This window comes from Mustelus asterias, chromosome 3 (genome assembly GCF_964213995.1).
Source record: "Mustelus asterias chromosome 3, sMusAst1.hap1.1, whole genome shotgun sequence".
Classification (NCBI taxonomy): Eukaryota; Metazoa; Chordata; class Chondrichthyes; order Carcharhiniformes; family Triakidae; genus Mustelus; species Mustelus asterias.
In genome coordinates, this window is record NC_135803.1 from 27,410,342 (window position 1) to 27,435,234 (window position 24,893).

Here is a 24,893-nt window from a genome sequence, read left to right on the forward strand (position 1 = left end):
GCTGTTCCCCCTCCTTTTGGGGAGCTGCCCCTTTTACTTTGTCCTTGAGTTAATTTGAGTTGGTTTATTTGGTTGGCCGAAAAAGAGGCATTGTGAGATTTGTGTCCAAGTCGGAGGACTACTACAACTCCCATAATTCCGGGGCGGGCCCTCTTCCGAGCGATGCATTGTGGGAGCTGTGTCCAAATCGAGGGACTACAAATCCCATAATTCCACGGCTGAAGATTGCCGTGCAATGCATTGTGGGATCTGTGTCCAAGTCGGAGGACTACTACAAATCCCATAATTCCGGGGCGAGCGGGTGAGTGTCGGTTCGGTAACGGTCGAACTCGGAGTAAATACCGGTCGGGAGGGACCGGCTGCCGCGGCTCGGCCTTCTGTTACCATCACTCGGAGTGAATGGGGAGGAATTCAATGCTTGCCGTGAACAACTGAGCAGGAGCCGTGCTGCTGAGCGGCCGGGCCGGGGCTCCGTTTCCCCGGTAACAGGGCAGAGGGGGACATTTTCCCAGAGCGGGGCTGACAGGACTTCCCCCTTCAGTGTGTAAGCAGCCCGGGGGCAGCAGCCCACATCTGTGTCAACCCAGTGAGAACTTTTCAACAGGTCCTGGCACAGAATGAGTCAAAAGTAGTTGAGGCTGTGTTAACTGCGAACAGAGTCAGACAGCAGCGGGGGAGGCCCTTTGGCCCATCCTGCTGTGGTGACTCTTGAATCCAGTTCAAAGTTTTAAAGTTTATTTTATTAGTGTCACACGTAGCCTTACGTTAACACTGCAATGAAGTTACTGTGAAAAATCCCCCAGTCGTCACACTCTGGCGCCTGTTCGGGTACACTGAGGGAGAATTTAGCGTGGCCAATGCACTTAACCAGCACGTCTTTCAGACCGTGGGAGGAAACCAGAGCATCCGGAGGAAACCCACACAGACAACGTGCTGACTCCACACAGTCACCCAAGTGGTTGGAATCATAGAATCCCTACAATACAGAAGGAGACCATTTGGCCCATCGAGTCTCTACTGACCACAATCCCACCAGGCTCTATTCCCATTTACCCTGCTAGACCCCCTGACACTAAGGGGCAATTTAGCATGGTCAATCCACCTAACTTGCACATTTTTGGACTGTGGGAAGAAACCGGAGCACCCGGAGGAAACCCACGCAGACACGGGGAGAAAGTGCAAATTCCACACAGACAGTGACCTGAGGCTGTAATTGAACCTGGATCCCTGGCGCTGTGAGGCAGAAGTGCTAACCACTATGCCACTGTGCTGCCCTTTTGTGCCACAAGCATGCAACTGACTGCTTCACTGTCAGATGATAATTGTCTTCAGGCATTTTGTCATTTCTGTATCACATGTTACCGTTGAATCTGCTTCCATCACTCTTTCCAAAATTGCAAAACATAAAAGAAATGCTTCCTCATGTTCTTCTGCCAATCATATTAAATCTGCAATTCCTCTCTCCCCCCCCCCCCCCCTCCCCCCCTCCCCCCCTCCCCCCCTCCCCCCCTCCCCCCTCCCCCCCTCCCCCCTCCCCCCCTCCCCCCCTCCCCCCCTCCCCCCCTCCCCCCCTCCCCCCCTCCCCCCTCCCCCCCTCCCCCCCTCCCCCCCTCCCCCCTCCCCCCCTCCCCCCCTCCCCCCTCCCCCCCTCCCCCCTCCCCCCCTCCCCCCTCCCCCCCCTCCCCCCCTCCCCCCTCCCCCCCCTCCCCCCCTCCCCCCTCCCCCCCCTCCCCCCCTCCCCCCTCCCCCCCCTCCCCCCCTCCCCCCCTCCCCCCTCCCCCCCTCCCCCCCTCCCCCCTCCCCCCTCCCCCCCTCCCCCCCTCCCCCCTCCCCCCTCCCCCCTCCCCCCCCTCCCCCCCTCCCCCCCTCCCCCCTCCCCCCCCTCCCCCCCCTCCCCCCCTCCCTCCCTCCTGGTTATCAACCCTAGATTTCTGAGCTTGTAAATGATTCGAGAGCACAGGCAGGAAAGTGGAGATCAGCAGGCTTGAGGGGCCAAATATCCTTCCTTTGCTCCCATTTCATATGTTCTGCTACTACATGGACTGCAGCTGTTCAAGAAGGCAGGTCACCACCACCTTTCCAAGAACAATTAGGGATGGGCAGTGAATGCTGGCCTAGCCAGCGATGCACACATCCCTTGAATAAATAAAAAATGTTTCTCCCTATTTATGTTATTAAAGCCTTCATGATTGTGAACACCTCCATCAAATCTGCTCTTAACCTTCTTTGCTCCTTGAAGAACAACCTCAGCTTCTCTAATGTCTGCACATAACTGAAGTCACTTGTTTATCAAATTGTGTTATTTTTATGTTTTGACAGATAATGTAATGTGAGAACTGACTAAAGAGGAATTATTACAGGGTTGTTAACAATCTGGCTTCTACCGTATTTTCTGCTGTCTTCTGACAGGTAAGGTCTGATATAAAACACATTAGACCATCATGCTGTTTTGAAAGCCCAAAGTATTCAGTCAGAATTTGTCAGAATAACAATGAGGCTAATGGCACAAGCTGTTGTTTATTGTAAATGGGACTGTGACTCCAGGCAAGGAGCAGTGTATAAAGATAAAAGTTGACAGCTAAATTGTGGCACTTCGCCATTAACTTTATGAAATCAGTATCTTGCTGCACCTTGCTGTATTGTTTGATTTATTATTGTCACATATATTGGTATACAGTGAAAAGTATTGTTCCTTGCATGCTATACAGACAAAGCATACTGTTCATAGGGTACATAGGGTAGAAGGAGAGTGTGCAGAATATAGTTTTACAGTCATAGCCACAGTGTAGAGAAAGGTCAACTTAATATAAGGTAGGTCCATTCAAAAGTCTGATGGCATCAGGGGAGAAACTGTTCTTGAGTCAGTTGGTATGTGATCTCAGACTTTTGTATCTTTTTCCCGATGGAAGAAGGTGGAAGAGAGTATATTTGGGGTGTGTGGGGTCTTTGATTAGCTGGCTGCTTTTCCAAAGCAGTGGGACGTGGTATCTGCCCATTAATTGCCAAATAAATTTGCCACAGAATGTCAAGTCTTACTATTACAAGCATAAGTACATTTTAATGACAAACTTGTTGTTAATTGCCAGTTCACCTTAGACACTGAAAATTAACCACAGTGTAACCTCCCGAGACTGGAATGTTTGAGACCATGTAATTTCTAATATTGGAATTTCCCAGATTATAGGATGACTTCAGAATGCCGAACCATAAGCATGAGAACTGGAAAATACTATAACTATGAATATTTACCTGAAATATAAGGGAGTGGGGAAAAATGTAAAGCAGTAATTAAAAATAAGTTTTACTTATCCAAATACTGTATCTTTCATCTTTCCACTCCTAAGGTATTAGACTAAAATAATGCTGTGAATTGTCTGGGTCTACTCAAAACATTTCTGGGTTACTGGTGCTATACAGTTACAGATTTCCATCTCTACGGAATTATAGATTTCTGGACTGAAGCGATTACATTTGTGATATCTTATCCCTTTAGTTTTTTTAATTTTCTTAGGGGTGGAGAGGTTTTAAAATGTCACATTCTAAAAGTTTTTCCACTTTTTCTTTCTTTGTTTCTCTTAATCCAGTCTTTCCTCATTTATATCCAATTTGACTTTGAATTCATTGCTTTTAATTCATGCTCTTTGAGGTTGTTTCTCACTGTATGAATGTCACTGTTTACTGAGAGATCCTGTTGGATTCCCTGTTCACTCAGTGCTAAGGTGCCCCTATCAGCTCGTTCACATTTTCAGTAACATTACGGGCAATACTCTTTTGAGCTGAAGGTCGCAGGGACGAATCTAACTAATAGAGGATGTTACTGTCCTGATACAAAACTTCTTAGCCCATTATTTTGTGTGATGACTTCCTGTTTTTTTGTTAAATGAGTTAGTGTACCTCGCGTGTATTGAAAGAATGAATGCAATGGACTGGAATTTCCCTATGCTGTGATAAAATATATGGATTTAAAGAAGGGTTGGCCTTGTGCAACTTGTTTACTCTGGACTAATGTATTGACTATTGAGGAGTTTCCCAGGAGGGAGGCTCATAGCATCGTGTGCAGTAGGCTGAGGCACAGGTCATACTTTACTCAGGGTTGTGCAATTAATAGCGTCTTTAAATGTCTTTAGAAATGCTTCATTGTGCATATTTTTAACTAGCTAAAGAAAACACTTAGAAAAACTTACACATTGTTTTGCATTGTGACTTTGTAAGTGATGACTGTGTGGTCGTCAGGAAAGTAGAGGTGAAGCCCAAGTTCAGCAGTGACCGCATTGAATGGCAGAGCAGGCTCAACGAGCCATATGGTCCACTCCTGCTCCCATTTGCTGTGTGATTGTGTATAATTACCTGTTGTGGGAATGGAAATTCCCCACCTGATATAGAGATGTTACTCACGTGGTTGGGGATAATTACATGGAATATATAGTATTGAAACGTTACCCCTTGGCTGGCCTTTTATACCATGTAAGTCTCCTTCCATTCCATTTAGCTGATTTTGGCCTTTCAACATATCCTTTTCTTCCTTTTTCTCTGATATAGTTTATTTTTAAACATTAAAACTATTTACCCCAGCCACTTCCGTGGTAGCAACGGCTACGTACTAACCACACGGAGTAAAGACATTTCTCCTTATTTCCCTACTGGGTTTATTAGTAATGACATACAAACTTACAAATTAGGAGCAGGAGTAGGCCATTTAGTTCCTTAAGCCTGCGCCACCTTTCTGCCTACCCCATTCTCGTTTGATTCCCTTGTTAGTCAAGAATTCATCTAACTATGCCTTAAAAATATTCAATGATCCTGCCGCCACCGCTGTCCAGTAAAGGGAATTCCACAGGCTCACGACCCTCTCATCTCCATCTTATAATAAGATCCCTTATTTTTAAACCATGTCCCCTAGTTCTGGTGTCGCACACAAAGGGAAGCACCCTTTCAGCATCCACTTCTCCAGTCCCCTGGAACACCTAATTAACAAAGACACCTATGTCCTATTTATTGACTACAGCTCAGCTTTCAACACCATTATTCCTGCGAAACTCATCTCCAAACTCAGTGGCCTGGGTCTCGGTTCCTCCCTCTGTGACTGGATCCTGAACTTCCTAACCCACAGACCACAATCAGTAAGGATAGGCAACAACACCACCTCCATGATCATCCTCAACACCGGTGCCCCACAAGGCTGTGTTCTCAGCCCCCTACTATACTCCTTATACACCTTTGACTGTGTGGCCAAACACCCCTTCAACTCGATTTTCAGGTTTGCTGATGACACCATCGTAGTGGGTCGGATCTCAAACAATAACAAGAGGGAGTACAGGAAAGAGATAGAGAATCTGGTGAACTGGTGCAGCGATAATAATCTCTCCCTCAATGTCAACAAAATGAAGGAGATTGTCATCGACTTCAGGAAGCGTGGTGGAGAACATTCCCCTGTTTACATCAACGGGGACAAGATAGAAATGGTTGAGAACTTCAGGTTTTTAGGTGTCCGGATCACCAACAATCTGTCCTGGTCCTCCCATGCTGACACTATAGTTAAGAAAGCCCACCAATGCCTCTACTTTCTCAGAAGACTAAGGAAATTTGGCATGTCAGCTACGATTCTCACCAACTTTTACAGATGTACCATAGAAAGCATTCTTTCTGGTTTTTTCACAGCTTGGTATGGCTCTTGCTCTGTCCAAGACTGCAAGAAACTACAAAGGCTCATAAATGTAGCCCAATCCATCACACAAACCAGCCCCCCATCCATTGACTCTGTCTACACTTCCCTCTGCCTCGGCAAAGCAGCCACATAATTAAGGACCTCACTCACCCCGGACATTCTCTCTTCTACCTTCTTCCGTCGGGAAAAAGATACAAAAGTTTGAGGTCACGTACCAACTGACTCAAGAACAGTTTCTTCCCTGCTGCCATTAGACTTTTGAATGGACCAATCTTGCATTAAGTTGATCTTTCTCTACGCCCTAGCTATGACTGTAACTCTATATTCTGCACTCTCCTTCTCTATGAACGATACGCTTTGTCTCCATAGCACACAAGAAACTGCAGAGAGTGACTTGCCTGCTGATTCCTCAAAGTTTTTTTTTATTAGTGCATTTGTCTCAAACCTAAGGGCATTTAAGAGTTAATCACATTGCTGTGGATCTCAGAGTCACATCCAGGCCAAACCAGGGCAGCAGATTTCATTTCCTAAAGGAACATAGTGAACCAGATGTTTTTTTTTAACGACAATCGATGATGGTTTCATGGTCATCATTAGACTTTTAATTCCGGGGCAGCACAGTGATTAGCACTGCTGCCAGGGACCCGGGTTCAATTCTGACCTCGGGTCACTGTCTGTGTGGAGTTTGCACATTCTCCCCGTGTCTACGTGGGTTTCCTCCGGGTGCTCTGGTTTCCTCCCACAGTCCAAAGATGTGCGGGTTAGGTTGTTGATTGGCCATGCTAAATTGACCCTCGTGTCAGGGGGTCAGCAGGGTAAATATGTGAGGCCTCCTTCTACACTGTAGTGATGCTATGCTATGCTAATTCCAGATTTTTATTGACATCAGATTTCACCATCTGCCATGGTGGAATTCAAACCTGGGTCCCTAGACCCATTACCCTGGAACTCTGGATTACTAGTCCAGCAACAATGCCACTATGCCACCCACTGCTTCCCCATCTATAATGCTCATTAGGTATGCTCCATTATCAGAGTCACACACCATCCTATGTGTCATGTGAATATCCCTCATCAAGTGATTTATCCCTCATCATCCTTCTCAACCTGTCTACAGCCATTGACATGTTGACTACACCTCTTCCTCCAGCACCTCTCCTCTGATGTCCAGTTGGATGGGTGCCTTTCAGATCTATCTAGTTGCAACCAGAATATCAGCGGCAACTGACGAAGGGTCATCCAGACTCCAGATGTTGGCTCTGTTTTCTCTCCACAGATGCTGTCAAACCTGCTGAGATTTTCCAGTATTTTCTGTTTTTGTATCAGCTACACTGTCTTCTCTTCCCAATTCTGCACCACCGTCTCTGTAATTCCTAAGGATCTATCCCCAGCTCCTCCTGCTACTCATCTATGTGTTGCCCATTGGTGACATCAGCGAAAAGCACCACATCAAGTTCCAGATTTACAGTGGGAACACAACTCTACCTCACCACCAGCGTTCTGGCCCCTTCCACTGTGTCTACTTTGTCACGCCTCCTGCCCAGCACCTTGTATTTGATAAACAGAAATTCCCCCTCAACTAAATAATGAGAAGACCGAGTGCATTGTCTTTAATCCATGCCACAATCCTATGGCCTCGAACTCCATCTTTCTCCCAGGCCACTGTCTTAGACTGAACCAGGCAAATGTCCACTGTTCACATCCTAACTTGCACTGCCCCATTCACCCATCATCCCTGTGCTTACTGTCCTATTTTGGCTCCAGTTGCAGCACACCTCAATTTTAAAATTCTCATCCTTGTTTTAAAATCTCTTCAAAACCTTGACCCTCCCTATCTCTGTCACCTCTTCCAGTCCTATAATCCTATACAAACTCTGCACTCCTCCAGTCTGGTCTATTTACATAGTCCTGATTTTGATCACTTCACCAGCCTTAAGCTTCCTATGTTCTAAGCTCTGGAATTAACTCATGAAACCTCTCTGTCCCTCAACCCCTTTCTCCTCTTTTTAAGATGGTGCTTAAAGCACCTATCCTAAAATCCTTATCCGGCTAATTGTTAAATTCTATTTGATATGTTTTCCTGTAAAGCATCTTAGGGTGTTTGTAACTACCCTAAAGCTACTATATCACTGAAAGTTTTTTTTAGATGGAATATGTCTGAATGAAAGCAGCAACACTCAAACTTGATACCTCCAGAAGAGAACAGCTTTCATGATCAACGCTTGAGCCACTTGACTCAGCATCTAATCCCTCCATCACTAACACGCTGTGGCTGGTGTAAGTGCAATCTACAGAATGCATTACAGTGACTGACCCCAGATACTTTGACAGGATCCCCTTCCTCTGGACGTCTAGCACAGAGAAGAACATGCAGCAGTGCTGTGCGAACACCATCCCCTACCATCCATTACATACCATTCTGATTGGTACGGGATCATTACTGCCTCCCACTATTGTCCCAGCACCAGAAAAACAACAGGAAGGTTAACTACTCCTACCACCTGTCCAACTGGAGTTGGGCAGTGAATGCAATCTTGCCATTCTAAGAAGAAAATAAAAACTCTTTTTGGATGACATGATTAGTTACTTATTTCATGTTTAAAAGGAATGCAGAAAGATAATTGGGGATTACACAGTTTGTGCTGGATCTCGCATAACATTGTCTTTGTGTTTTTCTTGGAATTTAAAGAAATTGGCTGAATCTAGCTACAAGATGGACAGGATTCCTGTGTCAACCGTAGAGCTGATCTGCTTGGGGTCGAGCTTTGCATTTTCTGGATTGTTTTACTACTTATATAGAAAGAAAAGAGCAACAATGCAAGTGTTAAAGGTAAGTGATCATTCTTTTCTACCTGGTTCCTCCCTCCCTCCAAACGCAAACTCCTGTGGCTCTCATTTTAACTTAATCCATCAGTGATACTTTTATGATGGACTGATATGTGTCCTGTGAGATAACACTATCCTGAATAATTTCTCCCCAGTGAGATAGATTATTTCTCCTCCATTGCGGTCCATGGGATACCCTGATAGAAATAGCTGTAACCTGTAGTATGTTCAATGGAGTTAGAATAGCTGAGGCTGAGTATCAATCTGCCAGTGGAACAATGTGGCCACAATAGACATCTTCTTTCAATAAATATCAAAATGCAACTTCTATCTGGTGCACAAAGCTTTCAATTTTTGTCGGGGTCCCTGAAAATGATTTATTTTTCTTTATCCCAATTGAATGCTGTATTTCAAATTCCTGATCAGTGTTGAAATTGGATCTGCAATTTTTAACACATTTTTTCGATGAGATGTTAAACTGAGATTCTGTCTAGCCTCGCAGGAGGATATAAAAGATGTCATTTGGAAAAGAGCAGGGGCTATCTCATATGTCTGGCTCATATGTAACCTAAAATAAAAACAAAATAGCGCTGGAGATCAGAAATAAAATCAGAAAGTTTTGGGGAACTTCAGCAGGCCTGGCAGCATCTGTGGAAAGAGGAACAGAGTTAACATTTCGAGTACAGTGACTCTTCTTCGCAACTTCGAGTCATTTTGGACTCAGATGTATGCATCCCTTGCATGGCCTAATAGCACTAAAAATAGATTGTGTAGTCACGTACTTATTTGGTATTTGTGGAACTTTATCTGACAGTACAACAGTGACAGCATTTCAAAAACATTTCACAGCCAATAATACTTTGAGACATACTGAAGCCTTGAAAGTGGCAGATAAACGCAATGTCTTTCATTCTTTCTCCTTCCTTTCCTTGTAAACATTTGGCACATTGTCAGTTTTGCACTGCACTCATTAGAACATTTGCGAGTGGGTGCCTCATAGAAGGACTTGGTACAACAATCTGTTGCAAATGAAAACTTGTTGTTTTTGTTGAACTCCCGTTATTGCACTCTGCGTTCAATAGCTCAGCTGGGATTCCGTAGAACTATTGGGTTCAATCTGAGACAGTGGCGGTATAAAAACTAGGAGTAGGCCATCTGGCCCCTCGAGCCCGCTCCGCTGTTCAGTAAGATCATGGCTGATCTTTTTGTGGACTCAGCTCCACTTACCTGCCTGCTCACCATAACCCTTAATTCCTTTACTGTTCAAAAATTTATCTATCCTTGCTTTTAAAACATTCAATAAGGTAGCCTCAACTGCTTCACTCGGCAGGGAATTCCACAGATTCATAACCCTTTGTGTGAAGAAGTTCCTCCTCAACTCAGTCCTAAATCTGCTACCCCTTATTTTGAGGCTATGCCCCTAGTTCTAGTTTCACCCGCCAGTGGAAACAACTTCCCTGCTTCTATTTTATCTGTTCCCATCATAATATATGTTTCTATAAGATCCCCCCTCATTCTTCTAAATTCCAATGAATAAAGCCACAGTCTACACAGTCTCTCCTCATAAGCCAACCCTCTCAACTCCGGAATCAACCTAGTGAATCTCCTCTGCACCCCCTCCAGTGCCAGTATATCCTTTCTCAAGTAAGGAGACCAAAACTGTACACAGTACTCCAGGTGTGGCCTCACCAGCACCTTATACAACTGCAACATAACCTCGCTGTTTTTAAACTCCATCCCTCTCGCAATAAAGGACAAAATTCCATTTGCCGCCTTAATTATCTGCTGCACCTGCAAACCAACTCCTTGAAATTCCTGCACAAGGACACCCAGGTCCCTCTGCACAGCAGCATGCTGCAATTTTTTACCATTTAAATAATAGTCCATTTTGCTGTTATTCCTACCAAAATGGATGACCTCACATTTACCAACATTGTACTCCATCTGCCAGACCCTCGCCCAGTCACTTAGACTATCTATATCCCTTTGCAGATTTTCAGAGTCCTCTGCACACTTTGCTGTGCCATCCATCTTAGTGTCATCTGCGAATTTTGACAAACTACACTTAGTCCCCAACTCCAAATCATGTATGTAAATCGTAAGCAATTGCGGTCCCAACACTGATCCCTGAGGCACACCACTAGTCACTGATTGCCAATCAGAAAAACACCTATTTAACCCCACTCTTTGCTTTCTGTTAGTTAACCAATCCTCTATCCATGCTAATACATTACCCGTAACACTGTGCATCTTTATCTTATGTAGCAGTCTTTGGTGCGGCACCTTGTCAAATGCCTTCTGGAAATCCACATACACCACATCCACAGGTTCCCCATCGTCCACTGCACATGTAATGTTCTCAAAGAATTCCACCAAATTAGTCAAACATGATCTTCCCTTCATGAACCCATGCTGCGTCTTCCCAATGGGACAATTTATATCCAGATGTCTCGCTATTTCTTCCTTGATGATTCCTTGAGCATTTTCCCTACTACAGAAGTTAAGCTAACTGGCCTATAGTTACCTGCCTTTTGTCTACCTTCTTTTTAAGGGTGATTATTAAGGGTGATGGAACTGTTGGCACAAGTACAGAGTGCATGACTGGCCAATGATCATAGCTTCAATCTTCTAAAGGTTAACCTGAGGAAATTGTAACATCTTTTTTTTATTCATTGAACATGGGCGTCGCTGGCTGGCCAGCATTTATTGTAAGAAGTCTAACAACACCAGGTTAAAGTTCAACAGGTTTATTTGGTAGCAAACGCCACTAGCTTTCGGAACGCTGCCCCTTCGTCAGGTGGAATGGGAGATGTGCTCACAAACAGGGCATACAGAGACACGTTTGTGAGCACATCTCCCACTCCACCTGACGAGGGGCAGCGCTCCGAAAGCTCGTGGCATTTGCTACCAAATAAACCTGTTGGACTTTAACCTGGTGTTGTTAGACTTCTGACTGTGTTTACCCCAGTCCAACGCCGGCATCTCCACATCAGCATTTATTGCCCATCCCTAATGGAGAGTCAACCACATTGCTGTGGTTCTGGAGTCACATGTAGGCCAGACCAGTAAGGACGGCAGATTTCTTTCCCTGAAGGACAGTGAACCAGATGGATTTTTCCGACAATGTTTTTATGGTTAGCATTTCGACTTTTAATTCCAGAAGTTTTTTAATCGAATTCAAATTCTACCACCTGCCATGGTGGGATTCGAACCCGGATCCCAGAACATTAGCTGAGTTTCTGGATTAATAATCTAGTGATAATACCACGAGGCCATCGCCTCCCCGATGGGGCCTGAATGTCAGACCCGTGAGGGATAGATCCTTGAAGGACTCCAGATGAAATGGCAGAGGAAGAGAGTCCACTAGTGAAGGTTCTTGATTATCATTGGATAGATAAGAGTGGAATCAAACAACTGCAGGCCCATTTGGCCGGACAATAGTGTTAAAGGCAATGGAGAAAAAAAATTGGTTGATGATGCTGAAAGGCAAATCCAAGTTAATGAGGCTGGATAACAGGGTCTATTTTTTTTCTCAACACACTTAACCGTTTATATAGTAACAGGGTAGGAGTGAACTGGCCATTTGGGATTGTTCCATGAATGATTCCACCACACTGTATTTTCTACACCCCTTACCTCAACTTCTCTGCCTTGCTCCTCTCATTTGCCCTTACTCTGCTTGTGATAACAAAACAGGATCTGACAAATGTGATAATAAATTATCATGGCATTTTTCTAGCGGAAAGGATCCAGAACAAGAGAGCCTAATATTAAAGTTAGAACTGATCACTGGAGAGTGAAATCGGAAAACATGTTTTCACAGTGTTTTGGAAATCTGGGACTCGCACCCCCAAAAGACCAGAATGTTAAATTAATGGAAATTTATTTGAGCTTGATGGGTTTTGTTGGATAAGGGTATCAAGGGGTATATGGAGCAAAGGTGGCTGAAAAGAGTTGAGGTATGGATCATCCATGATCTAACTGAATAGCTGAACAGACTCAAGGGGACAGTCCTGTTCTCTTGTTCCTATTAATTTATTTGTTTCCTTTTTAAAATTAGGAGGCCCCAAAATTTCAGATCAATAAGCAGTTGGTGGAATTTCTGAATGCCACTCCAGGAAAATGTGTGGAGTATGCTGTTGTGGAAGGTGAGACTTATTGATTTTCTATTTACTGTGGTACATTTTCAACTGCCCATTTGTAAGAATAATGATGTTGATCAATAGAAGGGAGAATCAGGTCATTCCATAACTGGAGGCCAATTCAGGCAGCAGAGTGAAAATCGACCCCGTGTGTCTTTTGTCTTTTTTTATTCAGATCTTGTAAATATTACAAACATAACCGAGAGACCGTGCTTTATTTAAGAAGAAAGTTTTCTTGGCATTCCAGTTCCAAAGATCAGGTGGTGTTTCTTTTCTATCGAGTTGCATTTCTGACAACTGATTGTGTATCAAACCTATCACGTAGGATCATTGTAGCTGGCAGAGATGGACAAACCTTCAGCCCATCAATCTGGACTTCATTCAAATATCGTTCTGGAGGTGAAAGCGACCACATGACTTACTCTGTGACAAAGTTTTGAGAAAAGAATAAATAAATTAGGTTAATGCTGCTCATAATTGAGTCAGCCATCTGGGGGGATTTGCAAGATTGGGCTTTGCACAGCCTTGCCTCCCAGCACTCTGCTCTGCTGAAAGCTGTGAACAACATGGTGAATTAAAACTTCTCAAAGCAGGCAAAGACATGTGCCACAACCACTGTTTTGATTTGATGTCATTTGATTTATTATTGTCACATGTATTGGGATACAGTGAAAAGTATTGTTTCTTGTGCGCTATACAGACAAAGCATACAGTTTATGGAGTACGTCGAGGAGAAAGAAAGGAGAGGGTGCAGAATGTAGTATTACAGTCATAGCTAAGGTTTAGCGAAAGATCAACTTAATATATAGTAGGTCCATTCAAAAGTCTGATGGCAGCAGGGAAAAAGCTGTTCTTGATTCCGGTTGGTCTGTGACCTCAGACTTTTGTATCTTTTTCGCGACGGAAGAAGTGGAAGAGAGTATGTCCGGGGTGCATGGGGTCCTTGATTATGCTGGCTGCTTTTCTGAGGCAGCGGCAAGTGTAAACAGAGTCAATGGATGGGAGACTAGTTTGCATGATGGACTGGGCTTTGTTCACAACCCTTTATAGTTTCTTGCGGTCTTGGATGGAACAGGAGCCATACCAAGCTGTGATACATCCGGAAAGGATGCTTTCTGTGGTGTATCTGTAAAAGTTGGTGAGAGTCAAAGCAGACATGCCAAAAGTAGATGCATTGATGGGCTTTCTTAACTATAGCGTTGGCGAGGAGGGCTGGACAGGTTCAGCATAAGCAACAATGGGTGTTATAGTTCAATCAGGGAGTCTACATTGCTGTGGCAACATGTACTTTCTTGTATGTATGTTGCAGTCTGGAGCTATGGACAGTGATGGTAGAGGCTCCAACATTCTTTCCATTACATGGCTGACCAGAAATCTCTCCCACTCTCACCGCCTGTCATTGGTGTTATGTGCTTTGGAAGGATTTTAAAATCAGCTTGTTTGGTCACGTTCTGAACACAACTTCCTTGGCCATCAAGATCTGGTATAGTGGCACAACAGTTAGCACTGCTGCCTCACAGCGCCAGGGACCTAGGTTCGATTTAAGCCTTGGATGACTGTCTGTGTGGAGTTGGCATGTTCTTTGCATGGGTTTCCTTTGGTTGGTCCGGTTTCCTCCCACAGTCCAAAGATGTGCATGTTAGGTTAACTGGCCATGGTAAATTACCCTTTGGTGTCCCAAGATGCGTAGGTTAGGTGGATTAGTGAGGTTAATGTATGGGGTTACGAGAATAGGGGTGGGCCTAGGTAAGATCCTCTGTCAGTGCAGATTTGATGGGCCCAATTGCCCTGCTTCTGCAGTGTAGGGATTCTATGATTCTGTGAGGTCCTGGGTTGAGCCTTGAACCTGGAATGTCTTGCTCAGAGACAGGGACACTACCCACTGCGTCACAAAACCCCCTACCAAACAACAGTTGTGAGCAGTTCGTCCACTCTTTGTGAGAAAATGGTCAGAAAATAAGGCTATAAAATGACAAGTTTTTCTTTTTGGACATAAGGGGTGTGTACCACACAGCTTCTAAAGGCACATATAAGGACTGATAATACAATTCTCAATTAGCTACACCACTCACAAGGAACACATGTTTGAAAATTCTGGGCTATAAGAGCTACAATTTCTTCACTTGCGCTGCTGCATTGGTGGGATTTCTTAATTATAGCGTTGACATGGAGGGACCAGGTCAAACATGATAAAAATCATTAGACAGTATTATTTAAAGCTCAAGATTGAATATTTTTCTAGGTGACTCTGATGCTGTATATTTTTCACTTTTATTTATGAATAGAAGGGCAGTGTTATTACTGCACAATGCTGTCTTCAAATTATCCCTTTTAATAAAGACAACGCCGGCTGCTGCACTGCAGTATTTCATTTACCTCCTGTTTGTGCCATACTTGGTATCTTTCTGGTTTAAGGTTTTTTTTGGCAGAGTCCATATGTGCTGTTTAGCAGTTGAAGTATTAGACTTCTGATACTGAAAGCTTTGTGAAAAATTGAAATATCACCATGTTTCTGAGTTAACTGCTTTTTCGGACCTCCAGGGCATATCACCTATTTTGCAAAAGTTTAAATTGTGTCTACAGAATGTTCTGATGCTGTTGAATCTAATGTGAACAGTGCAATATATGCTTTAGCCTCTGAAGCAAATGTGAACTGGTTAGCTTTAGTAAAATAAACATGTGCTGCATTTATTTGATATTTGGCCAGTTGCAATATCAGTTTTCTGCCACTAGACAGCATATGTGTGCTTCCTAAAGATAGTTGAAGTGTAACAGTTAAAAGAATGAAATGCAAAACACTCCGAAATAAAGATAGAAAATGCTGGAAATTCTCAGCAGGTCATGCAGCTTCTGTGGAGAGGCTTCAGGTCAATAAGCTGTTGCCTGCATTTACAGACTGCACAGAGTCCAAAGTCATATGATTTAGCACTACAGGGAACTATGTTGTCAAAGAGCTATGCATTGGTTCCATTTCCCTCAACTTTTTCCATTTTCCCTTCCCATATTTAGCCAATTCTCTTTTGAAAATTTGTTTTGAATCTGTTGCCACCACCCTTTAAGCAATGCATTCCAGATCAGAGCAACTGTGTCTTTAAAAAAACATGTTTTCCTCATCTGGTTCTTTTGCCAATTACCTCTGGTTATTGAGCCTTTTGCCACTCTATTAAGCTCCTGCATAATGTTTAACACCTCTTAAATCTCCATCATTTTCTATGCTCCAACGAGAACAACCCCAGCTCCTCTAGTTTCTTTATGCAATTTAAGTCCCACATTCTTGGTATCATTCTAGTAAGTCCTCTGCACCCTCGCTTAAGATCTTGAACTCCTAGAAATATGGTAACTAGACATGCTGTTCCAGCTGTGGCCTAACCATTGTTTTATAAAAGTTTGGAATAACTTCCTTGCTTTTGTGCTTTCTCTGTTGATAAATATATCCCATATCTTTATTGAAACTGCCTTCTCAATGTGTTCTTTCATCTTCAAAGATTTGTGTATGTACAGCAACAGCTTTCATTTATTTAGCATCTCTGACATAATATAACATCACAAGATGCTTCAGAGTAGTGTTACAAAACAAAATTGGACACCCAGCTACATAGGGCAAGTGACCAAGAGCTTGGTCAAAGAGGTACTTCCCCAGATCTCTTTCTCCTCTCACCCCCTTTAAAATTGTACCATTTAATTTATATTGCCTTTTCAGACCTCCCTGTTAATTTACATCTGCTACATGTCCGCTCAATTCACCAGTCTGCTTACGTTTTCCTGAACTGATACTTTATGTAATATCTGTTCCCTATAATTTTCCCCTATTGACGTACTTTGCTTTTGCTTGATGCTTCCTCGTGGTAGTGAAACTAGTTTGGAATCTGGTAACTGAAGTCACAAGAATTGTGTCCCACCAATAGAGTTCAGTCTGTTGATATTCTAACTTGTTGCACTATGCTTACCAGAAGCACTTTGTCCTCAATTTCACAAGTAGCTGAGCTTCTTTTCTCAACATATTTAGACAATAATGAATGTGTGTATTGTGTTAATTTATTTGCTGTTCAATCTCATGTCAAGATCCCACCTAGAGTATTTAGAGCAGTTCTGGACACACCTTAACAAGGATATATTAACATTGGAGAGAATGCAGTGTTTGTCTTAATGATATCTGGGGCGGGATTTTCTGGCCACCCTCGCCCCAAGACCGGAAATTCCCGCCCGGGGTCAACGGATCTTTGCTGAATTTTCTGTCCTGCCTGCTACAATTCCCGTGGCAGGCGGCACAGCAAGATTCCACCCTGGACTCCAAGGGATAAATTACAAGGACAGATTACAAATTAAGGGTGTGTTCCCTGGAATTTCAAAAGTGAAAGGTTGATTAGATCTAAGTTTTTAAAATATTAAGGAGAGCAGTTATGGTGCGTAGAAACTATTTTTGCTGCAAAGAGAGTCAAGGTCGGGGACATCGCCTAAAAGTTCCTTTTCAGGAGTGCAATTAGGGAGCAGTTCCGCACACCAGGGTGGTAGGGGTTAGATCTGTTATCCACAAATGGCATTAGATGCTGGATCATTGTAAATTTTAAGCCTGAACAGGATAGTTTTATCCAAAAATATTAAGGAATATGATAAAAAGTGGGTGTGTGTCACTGTGCTGAAACCTTGCAACATTCTGGTCAGTCAGCCCTGCTCTTGTGTCCTGTAACTGGATTTTACCTTCCAGAGATCAAAATCGCACAGCTGCAAAATGGAATGCCATTGTGTATATGTTTGAGTTTGAACTTTGGGACAACTATCTGTAAACTGTGATGTGTTAGATTTTCATAATTCTGTTTAACTGTTCACTTTACCCAAACAGGTATCACTCGACCAGTTGGAGAGAGTCTGCGGAGCCATTATCAGGATGACTGCGCTGGAGTAATGCAGCGTCTTATTTTGAAAGAGCATAAATTGATCTGGAACAATTTGGCTAGGAGTTGGTATGTGTCCATAATAATTCTACTAAAAATATTTTTCTTTCATTTCTCATGTTACACATATTCTATTCCATGGCATTATTTTCTTGAAAGTTAAGACCGGATTTTTTTTAAAGCACCTATTGAAATATCAGGTAACAATTGTACTCAATGGAACAAGACAAAATCTATCTCCATGAAGCCTGTAAAATAAACTACAAGGGTGATTCCATGTTACTACTTGTGAAGGTGACCTTTGAAATTCCATGTACTGCTGTGAGAACAGTATTACAGCATTACTGCTCAAGCCTGGATCCATTTCTGTACCTAGGAATGTAATTTCTTATTGCAATGCAGTTTAAAAGCTTATACTGAGTTAACTGTTGTGTAAAATGAGGCTTAGAATAATCACTGCATACCATCCCTTGTAAAATATATTTTTATACCTAGTTATACAAGTTATAGGACTTCTAGACCGAAAGAACTACTGTTTAAAGTTTATTTATTAGTGTCTCAAGTAGGCTTACATTAACACTTCAATGAAGTTATTGTGAAAATCCCCAAGCCACCACACATCGGTGCCTGTTCGAGTACACTGAACGAGAATTTAGCATGGCCAATGCACCTAACCACCACGTCTTTTGGACTGTGGGAGGAAACCGACGCCGACACAGGGAGAACGTGTAAACTCCGCACAGACAGTGACCCAAGCCGGGAATCGAACTCAGGTCCCTGGCACTGTGAGGCAGCAGTGCTAACCACTGTGCTGTCCCTGTCATTGCAGTAAGATCTGAGTGTTATGGTACTATCTTTTTTATAAATGAACACCTTTTAACTCTTCAATTTGAGTAAAATTATGGTTTGAGAAAAGAATGCTGGTCTTGGAAATGTCATATTTTATTGCTGTTTGAAGAAACTATTTCTGTAATTTATCAGTTTTTACTGTGCCACGTGCTTGAGGTGTGTATTCATGCTTAGATTTTCAAAGATTAAATACTTGACAGTATTTTGACAGGCAGCCTCTGAAAAGAAGCAAAATTGTAAGTAGGGAGTTACCCTGCATCAAGATGTTGGATCCAGTTAGAGTTTCAATGCTGGTGACTCTGAATCACTGTAAATGACACATGAAGAGATATGATGCTTGCATTTTTTTTAAAAATCACGTTATTCTAAGCAAAGTAAATTGAAATGCACTTTAATAGGTCCAATCTTTTTATGTTATCAGTTGCATACATAATAAAAGATTGTCGTTGTCTATCTAATATAAACATTTCCTTCTTCAACAGGAATGATAGTGAACGGACTATACACCAAAGAGAGAATGTTGTGCCCTTTGACCTGATATCTCCTGAAGGGGGGAAAAGTGCAATCCGTGTGATCAACCCACTGGAGGCATCGGGGCTGCAGTTTGAAACAGTGTATGAACGGTTTCACCAGGCAACACAAGGCTTCACTGATATCATTGGGCACTACCTGAGTGGCGAGAAGCCCAAAGGCTTCTTGGAGACTGAAGAGATGGTCCGTGTTGGGGCAACTTTAACAGGAATTGGAGAACTGGTTTTGGATTCTGACAAGATTATCAAGCTCCAGCCTCCTAAAGACGGTCTGGAATATTTCTTAAGCACCTTGGACTTCCCAAGCATCCTAAAACAGCAGGAGTCAAGTTGTAAACTTTGGAAGGTGTTCATGACCATCAGTGCCCTAACTGGCATTGCAGTGATTGTGGTCGTCCTGCGCAGGATGTACCACGAGTTCAGTGAGAAACAGGAACTGGAAGAAATGCGGAGGAGCTATGAACGGTTCAATGAAAGCAGACGTATTAGAGGTTCGACCGCAGACGATGATGAAATACCAGAGAACGCATGTGTGATTTGTTTATCTAAACCACGGGAATGTGTCTTCCTGACCTGTGGACATGTTTGTTGCTGCTATGATTGTCATCGGGCTCTTCCCTCACCAATTTGTCCAATATGTAGAAGTTGTATAGCTAGAGTAGTTCCTCTTTACCAAGCATAAGACAGTATTCAACAAAGTAAGCAAATCAAGCAAGTGCCTTTAATTGCTGATCTGCAGCAGAGCATCAGGCTTTCATATGTAAGTAGTAACACTGCTCCCATCACCATTCCTTCACTTCGGTGGCATGTTAATGTCTGAGCTTTCCCTCTGCTTTAGCCACTATAGCCGGGTTGGCACTCAGATTTCTGAACATGTGCTCACGCCTGTTGTCATTCATATACTGGTTTGACTATTGCCCTTTGTTCAAAAGTGTCCTGTTATACACTGCACACAGCTGTATTTAGGGCCAAGAAAGACCTAGTCTAGCTAGCTAACCTGGATTAATATTAATAGTCATGATGTGGAGATGCCGGCGTTGGACTGGGGTAAACACAGTAAGAAGTCTCACAACACCAGGTTAAAGTCCAACAGGTCCAATTTGTACCAAGACACCCTTGGCTCATATGAGACAAACCATTGTTGGATAAATTAAAAAAATGAACATAAGGAACCTTAGCCATTCCTTAGCCAGTGTTTAGTGCCACCTGTAACTTGTTTTAACTCAATGCAGGAAGGCTCATGAAAGCAGAATGGCATGCTGGAGTCTCTTAGGTTGCAGTATGGGTTAGGTTCTCCACAGTCTACAATGTTGTCAATATATTGACTTCCGAAACAACTTATTCAACATTTTCCCGCATTAGAAAATGCCTTCATTAATAATAAGCAGTGTGTCTAGTGCCAGGGAGGTGAGATTGGAAACATGAGTGAATGATTTACGCCCTGTTTTGGCACTTCTGTCAATCTATGTTTAATTCCCCAGCTCCTTCCAGTTTCTTTACTGTTTTACAATCATTCACAAGCAAGAAATACTAGAAGTGGAAAAGCCAGTGGCATGATAATTTATATTGTCAAAGATGAATACCTGCAATTTATGATCTTAGTCATATAGGTAACAGAAATTGTCACTGTTAGTATTTTTGCACTGAAATTGATGACATCTCTGCCTAGTTCCATGACAAAAGAGAATGAAACTTTTCATTGGTATTGGGAATGCAGGGATAGTACTGTAAATTTCAGATGAACTGGGGCATTGTGGCCAATAGAGGCAAAAGAAGGGAGGAAAAAGAGAGCAAAAGGAGTTGAAGGCCATGGAGTATAAAGGAAAAGGAAAACTTGAGAGTTGTGCAGTGGACAGAAAAGGTGTCCGATACTTTTTAAAATGTGAAAACTGTCTAAAAACTTTCCTTATGAGTAGTTTTTACAGGCTTCTTTGTGAATTATAATCTTGTCTTAGACCGAGTAATACTGTGAAGTGAGTTTGTATTTTCCTATATTGTACATTAAATGACACAGTGAATTGCATCTGGACTGTCAATTATTTCCTGGTTAAATTTATATGGTTATATCTGATGACTTGATTCTGATTTTGTGATGGATCTTTGTTCCTCATTTGGCTTTGATGTTAACTAACAGCCTTTAGTGTAAACCATCTCCTTTTGTCACAAACATGCAAGAATTTCCATTTACAGATGCTGTATTTATAATTGTGTAATTTAGATTTACTTTTAAATGCACACTCCTAACTGGTTTGATAACAAGAGCACTTTGTGTTTTATTTTCTCATCTAAAAATGCTGCCTCTTTGCCAGTGGTCCCCTTATATCCGTCATGAAACCTCATGTGGTTGATTATAAAAATATTTGAAGCCAAATTAAATTATTTTTCAATGCTGTGTTCTGGTAATTGTAGCTAATTTTTTAAAAGATACAAGGCAATAATTATTTTTTTGTTGTAGGAAGTAAACATATTAGTTTGTAATAGTTATTGAGATATATATGTGAGTGTATGACAAAGTCTAAATAAAAACATCTTTACTGTTGACAATTACCTGAAGTCTATCAACTTTATGATTAACTACTTTTTTGCAGGGCTGACTAATGTTTTTTAACGGAGTACAATAATTATTCCTGATAGAAAAGAAAAATGAATTTGCATTTCTGTGGCTCCTTTCATGCCCTTGTACCACCCCAATGAACTTTACTGGCAGTGAGTTGAGGGTGGCACAATGGCACTGTGGTTAGCACAGCTGCCTTACAGCACCAGGGACCCAGGTTCGATTCCCGGCTTGGGTCACGGTCTGTGTGGAGTTTGCACGTTCTCCCCATATCTGCTGAGATAGAAATAAAAGAACTGGGAGTCCTCCGCGCCACCTTATGTCTTGGCCAAGATTCACCCCATAGCCGGTGCTCCGGTTTCCTCCAATAGTCCAAAGATGTGTGGGTTAGGTGGATTAACCTTACTAAAATTGCCCCTCAGTGTCAGGGGCACTAACTAGGGTAAATGCATGAGGTTATGGGGATAGGGCCTGGGTGGGATTGTGGTCGGTGTAGACTCGATGGGCCGAATGGCCTACTCCTGCACTGTAGGATTTTATGATCATGATCTATGAGTTATTTTCAAGTGTAATCACTGTATCATAGGCAAACATGAAAACTAATTTGTTCACAGCCAGGTCTCAACCAACATTTAAGTAAATGACCAGCCAATCTGTATTTCGTGGTATTGGCTATTGTATACTTCAGTAAATCTCTCTCTTCAATACTCAACACAAATTAGGTGGAAATACAATGGCTGCAGTTCCACAAAAGAAAGGTTTGAGTGAAAAAGAGCAACTTCAATAGAAGACTCCTTCCAAAATGTCATAATCTTGGGGTTCTAGTAATTGGATAAGTTCTAGTAATTGGATAATACGCACTTTAGTGTGTATTACAGCTATGTAACAATCTCTAATCACAAATTTATTCCACTTGAGTTGGCCAGTATTGCAAGGTTCAAGAGGGCAGCTCACCACCACTTTCACAAGGGCAATTAGGGGTGGGCAATAAATGGATTCATTCCTGGGATGTGGGCCAGCGAAGCCCACATCCCAGGAACGAATATTTTAACAAACGAGCTTTCTGCTTTTCCTAAAAATACTATGAGATCTTTTACATGCAATAAATTCAAAATTATAAATTAAAAGGCTTGCTACCAGTGAGCCAGTGCCATTACAATATATAACATTTCCAAATGATTTAAAACCCTACCAAATCACTGGCAAGTTTTGGTATAATAAATTGAACATATGTCAGTGAATGAGATTGCCTTGTTTTCGGGAGTATTGACTCATTGCTACAAGACATTTCTAAATGTTACATTTTGTCTTGGGTGTTTCTCATAAAATTAACATTGTAATTCCAGGAACTTAAACGTACACTAGTTTCATTCTAATGAAAGAAATCAAAATAATTAATTCTTTGTATTTTTGTCCTCTCTTAAATGAGTTTACCAATTTGTATTGAAACTATTCTGAATGTTTACAATCTCATTCTGATCTATTTAATAGTATGGCACGGTGGCACAATGGTTAGCTCTGCTGCCTCACAGTGCCAGGGACCCGGGTTCAATTCCCAGCTTGGGTCACTGTCGGTGCGGAGTTTGCACGTTCTGTCTGTGTCTGCGTGGGTTTCCTCAGGGTGCTCCAATTTCTTCCCACAGTCTGAAAGACCTGCTGGATAGGTACATTGACCCGAACAGGTGCCGGAGTGTGGCGACTAGGGGAGTTTCACAGTAACTTCATTGCAATGTTAATGTAAGCCTTACTTGTGACTAATAAACTTTAATCATTTGCAAGTTTTAGACTTCATTAATATAACACATGAACTTGTAAATAAATAAATGGTACTTGTGGTCACTGCTGTTTAAGGATCAGTGCTAAAATTATTCTTGGACCATTTTGGATTTTTCTAAATTTGGAATATTGTGACCTCATTGAGTTTCTGTGTAAATGAGGTGATTGTTCAGTTTTTGTACTAAAACCTGAACAAAGTTTTGAATTCGAGTTCAGAATCTCCTGGCTGGTGGCTAGAATTGATTATATTCAATGTTAGAAAATATACTAACTTCTAGATTAGAATTGCTTGTTTGGCAGAGTTTATTGGGGATACATTGTGGAGTGTTGCGCCTGCTTTAGGTAGTTCGCTAAAAATAAAAACTGGTAATCAGTTCAGGGTGGGTAATTAGAACAGATTTCAGGACTATTTTTGCTTGAAGGATATGCATCCTAAAAATAAAGTTTCCGAAGTGAAGCCATATTGTGAGACCAGAAGGAAGTAACATAAGAATTTTTAAAAGGCCAAGCAAAGTTGCAGCTAGTTTGGTCATCAGATAGTGGTATAATTGATCCATGTTGTTTTGATTAACCAAAATGGAAAAGATGTCTTTATCTCCCAACACTGAAGCACCTTGAACTGCAAATTATTGTGATCTTTAAAATTAATTCATGGGATTGTGGTACACCACAGTGCTGTGAGGGAGGGTGTTTCAGAATTTTGCCCTAGTGACAGCCAACAAATGGTAATACTGTATATTGAATTGATTTATTATTGCCACATGTATTGGGATAGAATGAAAAGCATTGTTTCTTGTTTTTTGTCATACAGACAAATAATACTCTTCATAGGGTACATAGGGGAGAAGGAAAACATAGGGTGCAGAATATAGTGTTGCAGTTACCAATAGGGTGTAGAGAAAGATCAGCTTAAGATGTGATAGGACCATTCAAAAGTCTGATGGCAGCAGGGAAGAAGCTGTTCTTGAATTGGTTGGTATGTGTTTTCAGACTTTTGTGTCCTTTTCCCAATGGAAGAAGGTGGAGGAGAACATGTCTGGGGTGCGTGAGGTCCTTGATTATGCTGGCTGCTTTCCTGAGGCAGCAGGAAGTGTAGATGAAGTCAATGAATTGGGAGCCTGGTTTGCATGATGGACTGGGCTACATTCACAAGTCTGTAGTTTCTAGAGTATTAGAGCAGGAGTCATACCAAGCTGTGATGCATCCAAAAAGGATGTTTTCTATGGTGCATCTGTAAAAATTGGTGAGAGTTGTAGTGGACATATTGAATTTCCTTAGCCTTTTGAGAAAGTAGAGACATTGGTGGGCTTTTATACTATAGTGTCAGCATGGAGGGACCAGGACAGATTGTCGGTAATTTCAAGAAGAAATTAGATATAGCCCTTGGGGCTAAAAGGATCAAGGGATATGGGGGGAAGGTGGGATCAGGATATTGATTTTGATGATCAGCCAATGATTAAAATGAATGGTGCAGCAGGCTCGAAGGGCTGAATGGCCTATTCCTGCTTCTATTTTCTATGTTTCTGGACACCTAGAAGTTTCCTGAAGTCGATGACTATCTCCTTTGTTTTACTGACATTGAGTGTATAATTCCAAATCAGGATGGTTAGTGACTTGAAGGGGAACATCCAGGTAGTAGTGTTCCCATGTGTCTGCGTG

The 24,893-nt window shown here is 42.2% G+C and overlaps 1 protein-coding gene across 6 annotated transcripts; it reads left to right on the forward strand.

Annotated features, from left to right (window-relative positions):
* The first annotated feature begins 251 nt into the window (after window positions 1-251).
* mul2 (mitochondrial E3 ubiquitin protein ligase 2) lies at window positions 252-21,451 on the forward strand. Of its 6 annotated transcripts, none has more exons than XM_078206539.1 (6): window positions 252-301; window positions 2,320-2,409; window positions 8,355-8,495; window positions 12,552-12,639; window positions 17,474-17,594; window positions 18,857-21,451. In XM_078206539.1, exons 3-6 carry the CDS (start codon window positions 8,379-8,381, stop codon window positions 19,584-19,586), a joined length of 1,056 nt encoding a protein of 351 aa, XP_078062665.1. In that variant the 5' UTR covers window positions 252-301; window positions 2,320-2,409; window positions 8,355-8,378; the 3' UTR covers window positions 19,587-21,451. The 6 variants fall into 6 exon arrangements, with proteins under 6 accessions (XP_078062665.1, XP_078062652.1, XP_078062645.1 ...); XM_078206526.1 differs by having other exon boundaries at window positions 293-482; XM_078206519.1 differs by having other exon boundaries at window positions 296-544.
* The last annotated feature ends 3,442 nt before the right edge of the window (window positions 21,452-24,893 follow it).